This window comes from Misgurnus anguillicaudatus, chromosome 24, assembly GCF_027580225.2.
Source record: "Misgurnus anguillicaudatus chromosome 24, ASM2758022v2, whole genome shotgun sequence".
Classification (NCBI taxonomy): domain Eukaryota; kingdom Metazoa; phylum Chordata; class Actinopteri; order Cypriniformes; family Cobitidae; genus Misgurnus; species Misgurnus anguillicaudatus.
The window spans coordinates 26,739,734-26,753,691 of NC_073360.2; the positions used below are offsets into that span (position 1 = coordinate 26,739,734).

At 36.9% G+C, this 13,958-nt stretch overlaps 1 protein-coding gene across 3 annotated transcripts in view; it reads left to right on the plus strand.

Moving 5' to 3' along the window:
- The window catches only part of b3glcta (beta 3-glucosyltransferase a), an 88,278-nt gene that overhangs the window by 8,865 nt on the left and 65,455 nt on the right, over window positions 1–13,958 (plus strand). For all 3 annotated transcript variants that reach the window (XR_008642487.2, XM_055196871.2, XM_055196870.2), the window contains exon 2: window positions 1,671–1,717. Coding sequence is in view for 2 of the 3 variants with exons in the window: in XM_055196870.2 (XP_055052845.2) it covers window positions 1,671–1,717 (47 nt within the window). In the remaining variant the exon portion in view is untranslated. The remainder of the gene's footprint in view (window positions 1–1,670; window positions 1,718–13,958) is intronic.

Here is a 13,958-nt window from a genome sequence, read left to right on the forward strand (position 1 = left end):
GAAAACTCATGGGTGCAACATTGGGCACAAATGCATTTGCTATTTAAACAACGTGGCGCTAAACGTGAAAATGATAATTGCGCCGGGTTGAAACTAGCAAAAGACACTTGCGTTGCGTTGCGCCAGGTGTATGATAGGGCCCTTAAAGTGTTGCTTCAGCATATTAAAGGAGATGTGTACAGATTGTGGTTTAGTTAGTAGTAGGTTGTTTATCAACTGAAATATGTCATTTTTACAAGTCATGTTATCCAAAGTTATTTGTTAGGGTGGGGGATAATAATTTCATATTTCATTGTGCAAAATACTGAATAGACTGTACTCTGTATATCCCTCTGAATCCCCCTATCTGGGGACCTGTGGTATAGGATACACTGTAAACAATTTCTTTAGTTTTAACAGTAAAAATTTACAATAGAATATTGTATTTATTTTGTATCCTACACTAGGGCTGGGCAGTATATCAAGTTTCCCAGTGGGATATGGGATGAGACAGACTATATTGGTATGGTCCAGTGTTTCCCATTAATAGACTTGGTGCCCCACCGTAATCTAATTTGTCCCGCCATATAGTTTCAAAACAGGAGTGGGCTAGAAGAGCAGCATAAAACTTTTTAGCAGACTTATTTTCTGATTCACATTAATTAAAATGTATAGTCACTCACTGTTTGGGTCTAATGAGCTTCCATAATCATGTCCCATTTGTCCATGACCTTTTGCTTCGCCTCATTTGTGATATTGCACGATATTTCCACAAGTCTAAGTTAACTTTTAAACTGAACATTGCCAAGTCTTGATCTATTTCCAGTTTCTGCCAGGCATGTTCTCTAAACAAATGTTAGATTTTAGTTGCCATCACTGTTTTTCATATGAATAAATTTCAAGATTTTGTTATTGGTGAAGCCAATTTTACTGTCTTTCACTTATGCATATTTAATTTATTGAGCATAACGTTGAGCCAAAAAACTTAACACATTTGTTGGCAGCATTTCTAAGTTGATGTAAAATATTCCAAACCTTCTTCATAATATTGCACATTTTGGACAAGTGGACTCCATGAATAATTTATTTACAAGCACAAAGGCCCAGGGATAAAAACACAAAATTAAATTCAAACAAACTATTAGCCTAGACTTGGAAACCACAGCTGAAATAGAGACTTGTATCAAAAACATTTCACAGCAATGCTATTTAGCCTTTATATGAATTCATCTGGAGTTTATTGCACGCTGACCAAGGTCACCAAAGAAATGGACGTGAGGAGAGCAATTACAAACTTATCCAAGGACAGCTTAATGGCCAGAAACCTATTGCTCTTGAAGCCAAAGCTCACTCCCAAGGATTTCAGTACCTACAAAAAGGTGCATACATACACCTGCTGTTTTGATGCTCGCTATCGATTTTGAGGCTTCTTGCAAAGCGACTCTCTTCCTGCGATCAATGGCAATGTAATTTGTGAGAGACTCTTCATGCACTAATGAAAAACTTTGCAAAATACATGTGGCGCAGACATAAATCTCCAGAGACTTCTTTAGATTAAAGAGAGAGAGATTTTCCAGTAATCATACAGCTTTTGAACTTGCTATTTCTGTGAGCTCACAGTTCTGTAGGAGATTATTTCTGCTTCCAGCTTTCAATTGGCCTGATGATATCTGTTTGTTTTCCCTCGACAGTGCCCTTTATCACTGCAAGAGAAGATGACGTCGAGAGTAAAATGAAGGTAAGGGTCACTGCATGTTTACTGTTTATGACCATAGTGTGATTTTAAAATGTAGACCTGTGGTCTCTTGTTTTCCTGCTAGGTTTGTGCTCTTCTCTGTATCAAAACCAGGTCCACATTGAATTTGAATATCTATAGTTAATATTTCACACACCCCAAGTTCACGCAAGTTCGATTATTAAATATTTTGGCAAAACACATGATTTATCTACAAATAAGATTAGAGGAAAGCATGAATCAGTGTAGATCATGGGTCTTCAACAGGGTGTCTGTGGTTGTATTACTGGGGGTCCTCCAAAGTTTTTTTTTATTTGAAACATTTTTTTGGAAATTGAAATTAGGCATTAAACAAAACATGCATGAATAGGCTAATAATACAAATCATATAAAACTTGATTTTAATAAAGGTTCCCCATTAAAATGTATTCAGTAAGTTTAAAATGTTATGTACTATTTTAACAGTTCAAGGGCCAGATTTACTAACAGCTTGCGCCAGCGCAAATGTTGGGATTTACTTACACACATTGGATAATTGGTGCTGAAAATGAGCCACTAGTTAATTTTGTGACTGACCTTATTGCATGCATTTCTAGGAATTTCTCTTTCAGAGGCAACATTTATTGGAGTATTTAAATAATTCAAGCAATGCGATTTACTAATGTTTGCATGGGTGATATTACTGGTATTGGATTGAGTGATTGATTGATTGATTTAATTATGGATTAAAACAGTACAAAAAAGACAGTAATCCAAAAGGATAACATGCTAAAGTAAAAATACTTATTTCCAGCACGGTCCTTGGTGTTACACACACAAAACAATAAACAGAAAAAAAACAGTCTAGACTAAAAAAAACATACAATATGAAATAGAAGATAAAACGTCATAACAAAACCTGTATTTTAAAACACCCACGTGATGATAAGAGTTTTGTAACAGTTGGCAAACTATTCCATGCCATGATACCAGTATAAAAAGGTAGTTTTTAATTGCATTTTAATTGCATTAATAGTATTTTTAATTGCAATTGTAGCTCTAGGAACTAAGCAAGAGCAAATGCTGGCCCTAGTACTATACGTCATTTGCGTCATTATTTAACGGTAAAAAGCATGTCTTAAATAATTTTGCATTTGAAATTTTGCATTTTGGCTGCAGTTGTTGCTGATAGAAGGTGGCATCACAGAGATTAGAGAGCGCATGGTACAAGGAAGAGGATTTTTTTGACAGGGTTTTTTTTTTGATGCCAGAGGAACATATTTTTCAAAAATATTGTTTGCCAAGCCATGTTATTTCCTATTTGTTGTAGAAAATAAAAGAGGGGTCACTTGGAGAAGTCACGCAATACCAGGTGTTTCAAAAGATTTTTTGGTCCTCAGGTTCTGTGCAGTGTATGGCTTTGTTGGCTGAGATTTTACACTGCACATTTTCAGCTGCGATGTCTTTGGTGCTAAACTGAAGCAATCAGGCGTTAGTAGATCTATGCACCTAAACAGCATCAGATCGGCACTGCTTTTATTAAATTGCATTGGTCATTATGGAAATGAGCTGTTGTGCCTTTTTAGGGAATACCCTGCAGATATTACCACTCCCCTTTGCGCTTTTTTGGATTTGCGTTCTCATTCTAATTCACCCCGTTTAGTAAATCTGGTTCTATAACTCTATTTTTAAAAAATTATAGTTTTAATATCTGTGTAATGTAGCCATCAGAACAATATAAATTCAGTTTTAATTTGATACATTTACTTGTGGTCCCTGCTCCTCCTCCTCTATATGGGTCCTCAGCCTGAAAAAGATTGAAGACCCCGAAAAAGGCTAATTTTGTCTGACCTTTCTATAAGTTTTGTTTTTCCAGTGCTTTTGTTTATCGCACTGAGCTAATCAAAGGTGTCTCAGTCCAATCAAATATTTAATTTAATACTCATTTTGTCTTTGGTAGCACATACATACAGTATTCAGCTTGTCAGGTTGTTGTCTTGCAAGATTTTCTTGTTTGTCTGTGACTTTACAGAGGCACAATCCACACTTATCTTTATTTTATGTTTTTTCAGTCTCATGTAGTTTTTATAGGTATTGTGGACTTTCAAGCAGAAGGACAGTGGACAAAATGAGATGCAGAAAGATTGATGGCAGGAGATGAAGTCATATTAATATATTTATGTTCAGACCTCGAACCATGTGTCTAGCTGTGTCCTTCTTTGACTTTCAGAATTTTCATCTTTAGTGACGTTTCAATCTTTTGAAGTTGGTGAAATTAAAAGTGAAATCCTTCAGCACAGCCTTGGCTGTGGTGAATAGGTTGAAGGTTCACTCATTCACAGGTGATGAATCCAATACTCGGTACTAATACTAAGAAGGACATTTTAATGAATGAATTCCACAAGTTCCTTTCAGACAGACGGAGAACGGGAGAAATGGACAAGAAATGAAAGAGACAGTTCATTTGATTTGCTCGGCAGTGAGATGACAGTATAGGAGATTCTTCTGGACCTCATGCTGTTAAATCAATGCTCTTCAAAGACACGGCAAGCTGGTGTCACATTCTTCTGGATAGAGGCCAGAGGAATGACTGGTTGCATGAATTTAAATGAATCGTGTCTGTACCAGCAGCACTTTTTATTCATCACTGGTTTTTCATGGTATATTTATATGTTTGCTATATTATTAGATATATTTTATATTCGAAATAGTGTTGCATTATGGGTGGTAAAGATTGATAGTTTATTATTATTTTTTAATTGGCCAGTAGCATTTTGTGTACATTACTGTGCTACTTGCTATTGCTAATTGGTCTTTAGGGCCGTTCACATTATAACAATAACTATATTAATGTCCGCATCACCGGACAATAACGGTAACTTTATGCTAATTTGCTCGTGCGCGCGGCACTCGCACAAATCACTTGCCTTTCATGGCATTAACTAATATATTATATTTCTTGTAATAAAAACTTTTGCAATTGTTTATGTCTCACTGAATATGTAAATATGTTGTTCTTGTTGCATTTACACAGCGGGTAACCAGCAGATGTCCTCAACACGCTGCATTTTGCGTAACTCTAAGCAGTAAATCTAGTACTTTGTGTAATCCAATATCTAGTTAATGTGGTAGGAAAAAAGCATTGTGTAGTAAATTTTCTTTTTTATGGGTTCTTGAAAGTTTGTGAATCTGGGGGGAAAATTCAAGGACCTGGGAAGTTTTTGAAAAAATTCATACATACAGGTCATTGAAAGTGCTTGAATCTATTTTATGCAAGAAGATTTCTGGAAAAAAAAATCCATATTATTCTCTGTGTAGTGTAGGATAAAATTCTAAACTTTTTAAGCACACGTGCTAAAATGTTCACTTTAAATGCTTATATCTTCTGTATGCGAATGTTGATTCATACCAAAATATTTTTTTGCATAGTTCATTTGTGTTTGACAAATGAAAACGTCTCGGGTTACATATGTAACTGATGTTCCCTGAGAAGGGAACGAGGCGCTGCGTCTCCCTTGCCATACTTCCTGTGTCCCTGTAACGCTGTCTTTGGCAAAATTTCAGATAGGGATATACTTCCTGGCTCCTACGTCACCCTGTCTTTGTGGTTAAGCCTCACCATTGGTTGAATTTGATATAGACATTCAGATGCACTTAACCTTGCTCTCACTTGAAATGTGACCCCACATTTAGTTCTTGAATTTGAGGGTATTGGACCTGGAAAGTCCTTGAAAGGTCCTTGAATTTGAAGTTAATTAAGGTGTGGGAACCCTGTTTAATGTTATAGACCTCAGCAATGAGCTTCTCCACTTTCATTTTAAGCACATGTTCACTTGAAGTTTGAATAGATTTGATTGGCTGTCAGTGGTTTATCATTCATCCGGTGGGAAAAAAAATGCTCAGAAAGTGATCCCAACGATATCGTTCATTGTATCTTTACAGTTCGTTATAGTTGTGGTGTGAACTCCGCTATTCTATTTAATATAAAACGATTTTCAAAACGATATTTATTGTTATCATTATTGTTACAATGTGAATGGCCCTTTAGTCTAAAAGGCATTATATTGGACAAAAAATAGCATGCACAAATAAGTCATTAATGTTTTTGGCCTTTTCTTTGAACTCTTGAGCTTAACTCTTGAGACCCCCGTAAGCATCCCATATAATCAGACTTTTTTACTGGCTTTCAATGAAAACCTCTCTTCTTTCAAATTGCGTAGTTACATAGGTGTGCATATTGTGGGTGGCACCTCATCCGCACACACTCAGAAAAAGGTCAAGCAGCTGTCACTGGGGTGTTACTTTTTTACCTAAAGAGTACGTATCGGTACCTCTTAGGTAAAATGATACCATTCCAGTGACAGCTTTTGTACCTTTTTTTGAGAGTGTACAGTGTATATAGTCAAGTATTACAGCTTGAAATATGCAGCTCAAAACCACAACCTGTAAGTCATGTGATCTTCAACGTCACCCACACCTTATAAAAGATAGTCCAATGCAGTTTTTCATCATCAGCTTTTCAATCTTGCATGACCTTTGCTGTCAACCTCTTTCTCAATAACCAGCCACGCCGCTGGACTCGAAATCTAAATGGCTCAGGGAACAGGGGGTAAATAAAAGGCGGCAGGTCGTCTGAGCGTCGGCGCTGAAGTTGTGCTGGAATATTTTTCCAAGAGATCACAAAACAAAAGTGAACCATCCTTGGCTTCGGCACGGAAAAGTGAAAGGCGCTACAATCAAGTGTGTCTCGTAAGATTCCTCTTGATTGAATCGCTCTAGCAGGTAGAAAGACAAGCGCGCTCATTAAACTCAACTCCAATTAAAGTTGGGCACGCAATTTCAAGCAGTCGTGCCCATGTGAAACGACCGGTGATTCATTTTTACCTCTGCAAACGTGTTAAGCCCTGTCAGAGCTAGTTTAGCAGAAGGATATTGAAAGCCAGCTGGCAAATGCCACTCAAGCTACACTATGTGCTACAGTATTGCTCACAATCTTAGTGTGCTTTTACTGCCACTTCTGGGTTTGCCATCTGTGCTGAACTGTCTTTTATTATGTTCTCACAGATGAGCATTCAGTGAACTGAAAAGGGATGGGACAGACTTTTGGGGCTTACATGAATCCTTTTCTGCTACAGAATAGAAACAATAATCATGGTGGATTATCAAGAGACACCACAGCTCAGGTGCAAACACATGCTCATATGTTAAGCATCATTTTTTTTAAGTGGTACTCCATTTTGAAATATCAAATTATGCTATGATGTACACACCCTTACATACACTCACCTAAAGGATTATTAGGAACACCATACTAATACTGTGTTTGACCCCTTCAGAACTGCCTTATTTCTACGTAGCATTGATTCAACAAGATGCTGAAAGCATTCTTTAGAAATGTTGGCCAATATTGATAGGATAGCATCTTGCAGTTGATGGAGATTTGTGAGATGCACCTCCAGGGCACGAAGCTCCCTTTCCACCACATCCCCAAGATGCTCTATTGAGTTAAGATCTGGTGACTGTGGGGGCCATTTTAGTACAGTGAACTCATTGTCATGTTCAAGAAACTAATTTGAAATGATTCAAGTTTTGTGACATGGTGCATTATCCTGCTGGAAATAGCCATCAGAGGGATGGATACATGGTGGTCATAAAGGGATGGACATGGTCAGAAACAATGCTCATGTAGGCCGTAGCATTTAAACATTGCCCAGTTGGCACTAAGAGGCCTAAAGTGTGCCAAGAAAACATCCCCCACACCATTACACCATTACATTAATGAGAAATTGAACAGGTGTTCCTAATAATACTTTAGGAGTGTATGGCCATCATTTTTTAAGACGAGCACATTTACAGTTTTTTTAGGAAGTGTTTTTACTGATAATGATGGAAAACAGATCAGGGAATAACTTTTGACTTTAAATGCCCCCCAAAAGTGCATACATCCTTCACAGAGGTAATTCGCAGGAGAGTTTTAGCATGGAGTTCAAGATGGCATTGTTACTGGAAGCTAGTTATTGTATTTTATAGGTACGTTTCCCGGACAGGGATTAGACTAGTCCTAGACTAAAATAAATGTAAGAGATGTCCAAACTGAAAACAACTTGTACTGACATATCTTAAAATACATCAGTGTCCTTGGTTTTACCTCAAAATGCACACAAGTAATGTTTTTAGTAATGCATGTTTGTTATATTTCCTAATTAAACTAAGGCCCCATAAAGTTTAAAATATGGATATTTTTCTTGCAATATCGCATCAGATCCGCTAAAGATCTTTTATCATTTTAGAAGTCAGAAATTGTTCCCCGCTCCCTGTTTTCTCCCATTATAAGCTTAGAAAAGCAAGGACATTTACCAAAATAGCTCCAAATGTGCTCGTCTGCAAGATGATGGACATGTATCACGGATTGCTTGAGGGTGAGTACATCATGAGGTAATTTTGATATTTGGCTTTAAACTAAAGGCTATAAATGAAAAAAATAAGTAAAGTTAATTCTCAGCCTGATGTTGTCGTTTGAATAGTAATTGGTTCAGTAACAGTTGTATCATCTGTGAAAGAGGCTCACTGCCTTAATTTATTACATTCTCACATAGGCTCATAACTAAAAGAAAAATATATTTTTTTCTTCGGAAAATTCCACAAGTGGATTTTGCGATTTGTTTGATATTCTAAGCACTGAGTGAGCACACACAGTCTTTCTCTTCTGGGTGCATCATCCATGTGTACCGCATATAGTGGGTAGACCCAGTCTGTGAAAACCACCTAGTCATTTTTTTTGTGATATGCTGTTTTACATAAATTCATCTTACATAATGTAAAGAACATTCTCTGAGAAATAATCCTGATATCTTTAATATTGACTGAGTAAGGCCATGACAAAGATTGAAATCAATGAAGGAAATCAAATTGTGTGTTTCAAATCGCATGATTTGATTATAAGACTTTAGCCTGGATTCCACATAAATTGCCACTACATATACTTTATACTACTATATACTTTAATAACCACATCTGGTCAAAATTAACAAGCAGTTTTGAGGCTTATATGATGTGTGAAAGGATACATGTTTACTACTTAATTGTTTATTATTGTGCCATAAAATATTGACAGTAAAACATTAAATGAAGCGTTCTTCATTTATTATTTGTCTGTAGTTAGTCTGGAGTAAGTCACATTTCATTAGCCATGACTTAGGATGTGTGTTCTTGTGTGTTCCGCTTACAATGCCTAACTTATGGGTTAATTTTTCAGGAAACACATATACTGCTCAATGTATTGCTTAAAGGAACACGCCCAGATTTTGGGAATTTAGCTTATTCACCGTTTCCCCCAGAGTTAGATAAGTAGTCCATACATACCTTTCTCATCTCCGTGCGTGCTGTAACTCTGTCTGACGCAGCCCCTGCTAGCTTAGCTTAGCACAAAGACTGGAAGTGAATGGCTTCAGCTAGCATACTGCTCCCAATAAGTGACAAAATAACATGAACATTTTCCTATTTATGTGTTGTGATTTATATAGTCACACCGTGTACAAATAACAAGGTGATATGAGACACAGCAATCTTTTAACAGTATACATATTGGGAACTATATTCACTCCGCCCATGTAGCAGTGCTTCGCCTTCTGAGAATATAGTTCCCAGTATGTATACTGTTAAAAGATGGCTGTGTCTCATATGACCTTGTTATTTGTACACGGTGTGACTATACTATACATGTTGTTTTAAACCTGTTTGAATTTCTGATTAACACAAAGAAGATATTTTGCTGATTGTAACCATTGACTTCCATAGTAGAAAAAATGTAGGATGGAATTCAGTGGGTACCGTTAGCTGTGTGCCTACCATCATTTATCAAAATATCTTCATTATTATTTTATTTATCACAATACTTTCTACTATGGAAGTCAATGGTTACAATTATCTGTGTGCGTACCATCATTTATCAAAATATTTTTTTGTGTTGATCAGAAATAAGACATTCATACAGGTTTAGAACAACATCAGGATGAGAAAATTATGACACAATTTTCATTTTTGAGTGAACTATACCTTTAAATTTACTGTGAGTCACAAGTGCACAAATATCAATGTCATGATGAATTTAGATAATTTATTTTGATTTCCCGATTGCCTGTGTAATCATAATGTGTGCTGTGTTTTTTGCTGCTTTCATTACAGGGTCAGGGTTTTGTCATTCGCAAAGTCGCATAATATAACCATCTCCAGTAAGCTTATTATATCCTGTTTAATCTGTTACCCAGAAAACAGCTGTCACAATGGCATATTTTATCATGTTCATTTTAGTTTTAGAAAACATCTTGATAGCTGAATTGTAAAAACCCTTGAGTTTGACATAGGTTAATTAAGTCAGTGCCATATACCCACCTCTGTTGCTGAATTAAATGCGTTCTGATGTGGTCCTTTCTCCCCATGCATACATTTTTCTCTCATTGCAGTAAGATCAAAAATATTACAGTACAGTGCTTCTTCCTGTCATGCTTGTTATTTACTCTCTTCAAACGGTTTTACATCCGTCCCCTGTCGATTAGATGACAAGTCTATAGAAAGAAACAAGGGTGTGTAGGAAAGTAAGTGAGAACTTTCTTTATGGAAGCTGGTGGCAGCGTGTAACACAATCTGAAGGTCTGTGGTGCAATGAGGGAGCAAATACAGTCCCTGGGGAGACGCTGTGGTGACACACCTTTCATTTTAAAAAGATGCACAAATTAAAGATAGAATTCAAGAAGCTTTGGGAAACATCAAAGGGGTGTGGCATTCTCCTTATGCTGTGGGAAGATTTTTCGTTTTTTAATGCTTTGCTTTAAGTGGGATTTAACTTGGGAGTTAACCCTGTCTGAGGTGTTGAGTGTCTAATTTCATTGCGTTTAAAGGATCCCCGCTGCGGCCAACAATGAACCGCTTTTGTAATGAGTTTGCCACCCTCAACAATAAATTTCAAAGCAATTACTATTGGACTTCAAAATGCACGCCTGCTGTGAGCAATGATCTTGTTTTGTAGCTGTAGCTATTTTTTGTGATTTGTTTTTCTTTTTTAGTTTCATGCAATTAAAGTATTTGTTATTTTAGCTTGTTTATTTGTTCATTTATTTACTGTATATCTGTCTTTTAACCCTTTAAACATTTGTGTTAGGCTTGTAACCCTAATAAACACATCTGAACTTGATAAGATGTCAAATAAATATTTGGTGACCTCAGTCAGAGTTTGTATGTGAAGCTTTGTTTCCAAGTAAGCCAGCCTTATGAAAACAGTAGATAGTTTGAAGAGTTTGGTTCCAAAACGCAATAAATCCATTTTGACAAGTTTCGGTAAAAACATGTTTTCTATAACAAGAAAGTGACAAGTTGAAAACCACTATTTTCTTTAACAAACTTTCACATAGCATCTTTAGGTTATAAAAACATTAAATATTCAAATCCATAATTTGATTTTCAAAGATTTATTATAAAATGAATTATTTTTTCCATCTTTTCAAAATGCTATAAATCTATTGAATCAATTAGGGATGCACCGATAGGATTTTTTTGGCCGATACCGATTTAAACAGACAACTTCTGGCCGATGCGGATACCAATATTAAACACTTGTATACAATACTATACAGTTGGTCTATTAGCTAGTTTATTTCTGCATCAAATTATTTTTACTGAACATGTTTTTGATCTAATTAACATTGAACTGACTAACATAATAAGAGAGGCACAAATTAAGCTAAAACAAATATAAGAAGACAGCATGACAACCTTCAAAGGTGGTTTTTGCTATTCAGCATTTATTTTATTAACAACATTAACTAATTTTTTACATATAATGGATTTCTTTATGCAGTTAATTAATAAACAATCGATATCGGCCTTTCTCGTGCTATTGCCGATATGCCGATGGTTTCAAATTCATCAAAAATCGGAAGATAAATATCGGTGGCCCATACATCGGTGCATCACTAGAATCAATATATAAATGTGCATTCATGTTATATTCTTTTAGTTGACTAGTGGTATCCACTAATTAAAAAAATTAACATTAATTGCATGAACCAAAACACTTACTTTGTCATAATAAGTACACTGTCATTGCTGCGGTTATACTTGGGACGTCATCGCTGAACTTTTTTGACCACGATCAGCTGTAAAATGTTTGGTCCTGCTTGATTTTTGTTGGTTTTGCGTAAAATAAAAGTTTTTATAAGATCCCCTGTGGTCAATTTGTTAGCACGAGAGAGCTTGATGCTGTCAGGGGAACAAGCAACCGGCATTTTCCATCTCCCGAGTGCTTCTCACGTAAATTATTAGATGTTGATGGCTTACGTTTCTTTCTCGTCACAGAAAACCACCACAGGTTTAGAAATGCCATTAAAGTATTATTTTGTTTTTGTTTGTTTGTTGATCATAAATTACAAGATTAGGAAAGCTAGGATTCCGTGTACTCAACGCGCCGCCATTGTTTGTTTACAATGCGTGGATTGGTGCGCTGTAATTTGTGGAGCGGATTTATTGTGTTCTGTAGAAAAGGAGTGGCGTTTCTCGCGTTTCGGGAAAAAGGGAAAAAAGATGACATAATAACACAGCGGATATTGTATTTTGCGTAAAATTAAGAATTAACATTTAAATACTGACCTAATATAATACTGATTTTGTCAGTAACTCTTTTTTTTAAATGGCATTTATCGCGTTTTGGAACCAAACTCTTCATTTGTTTATTCAGGGTAGCAGCAGAGTTTTGCATGTGTTTAACGCTGGATTTGAAAAAAAAGTCCCAACCGGGTCATGAGTCGCAGGCGGTAAGTAAACATGTAGTGAATCATAAGTTATCCAGAGATAGTGGGATAATGTTTTGTGTGTTGCTTGCTTCTGACTCGCTTCTCCCGCTAGATGCCTTTTGGATTTCGTGCTTTTCCGGAAACATGTTATGTAGCTTTAAGAGGAAAATGATCCCTGAACTTCGAAGGGAATAGAGCATAGGAATGATCACTTCCTTCTGAAATGCACTCATGATCTGATCTTCAAAGGGAATAGGGCGGGATGATCAATTCTGTTTGAAATTTGCTTATTATTTGTGTACCGCAGCTCCACATTACCATCTCTTCTGCGCAGGCTCTGGCTCCAAACAGCGCCATCGGAGCAACATTTTAGCTTCATTTTACTGCAACGAAAGTCTATGGAGGCGCATTGTCCATCTTGTTTACTGTATGGTCTGAGCAGAGTTTGTACAGCAAAGCTTCTGTAAGCTTCTGCTGCACCTCGCCACACCTCCTCCTTGCCACTCGCATCCTTTGTGTATTTGGTTTCTTTGTGGTGATCGGAGATCTGAGTTGACAACAACGCTGGTCTCTCTCTGAATCCCAGATTTGGACAGCAGTGTGGCCCTGTCATTCAGGTTTGCTTGTCCTGTGGGGAATCACCAATGCTTTCCTGCTTTAGGGCTTGGTGGGTGGAACTCTTCACTGTGCGATGATTCACAGCGTCACCGTGATGATTCAGCCTCCCTCTCCAATCCTGTAATGATGTGCCACAGTATTCCCTGTGTAAAGATGTACGACTTGTTTAAATTGTGCTCTCCAAGGGCTGCTTGGAGCTCAGAAATAGAGTAATTGTTAGCAGAGTACCAACCATAAATCAAATCCCATCTCTTTACTTTTCTGTTATCCTCTAATATACCACAGTATGATGAGGGGGACTGCAATGCATTGCCGGAATTTGCCCCCTTCTATGCTTAGACCTAAAAGCATAGAGTAGACTTTGGGGTTTAAGGGGATTGCTCCTTCAAGCTTTGGAATAGGAAGCGTGATCAATTTACTTGTTCCTCCAGAGTTGGTGGACAGCGCTGCCAGCTTTTGGGGCAGAATGAAGCGCTGAATTCTATAATTGGGGTTATACAGTAACACAATTACAGAAGCAAATACCAGTTGAAACGGCACAGTTTGAGGAAACAATAAAATGGTAAATCAGGATGTATTTGTATTGAGAAACACTGATCTAGTCTATTGTACTCTAGTCTGTACTCTCCTGTATTCTACTCTACTTTAGTCTATGCTATGCTAGTCTAGTCCAGTCTTGTCTAGTCTAGTCTCTTGTAGTCTACTGTATACTGTTGTACTCTACTCTAATGTAGTCTATTGAACTCTAGTCTAGTCTAGTCTATTGTACTTTACTGTAGTCTACAGTAGTCTAGTCTAGTCTATTGTTGTATTTTAAACTCTACTGTAGTCCATTGCAGTCTATTCTACTCTACTGTATTCTA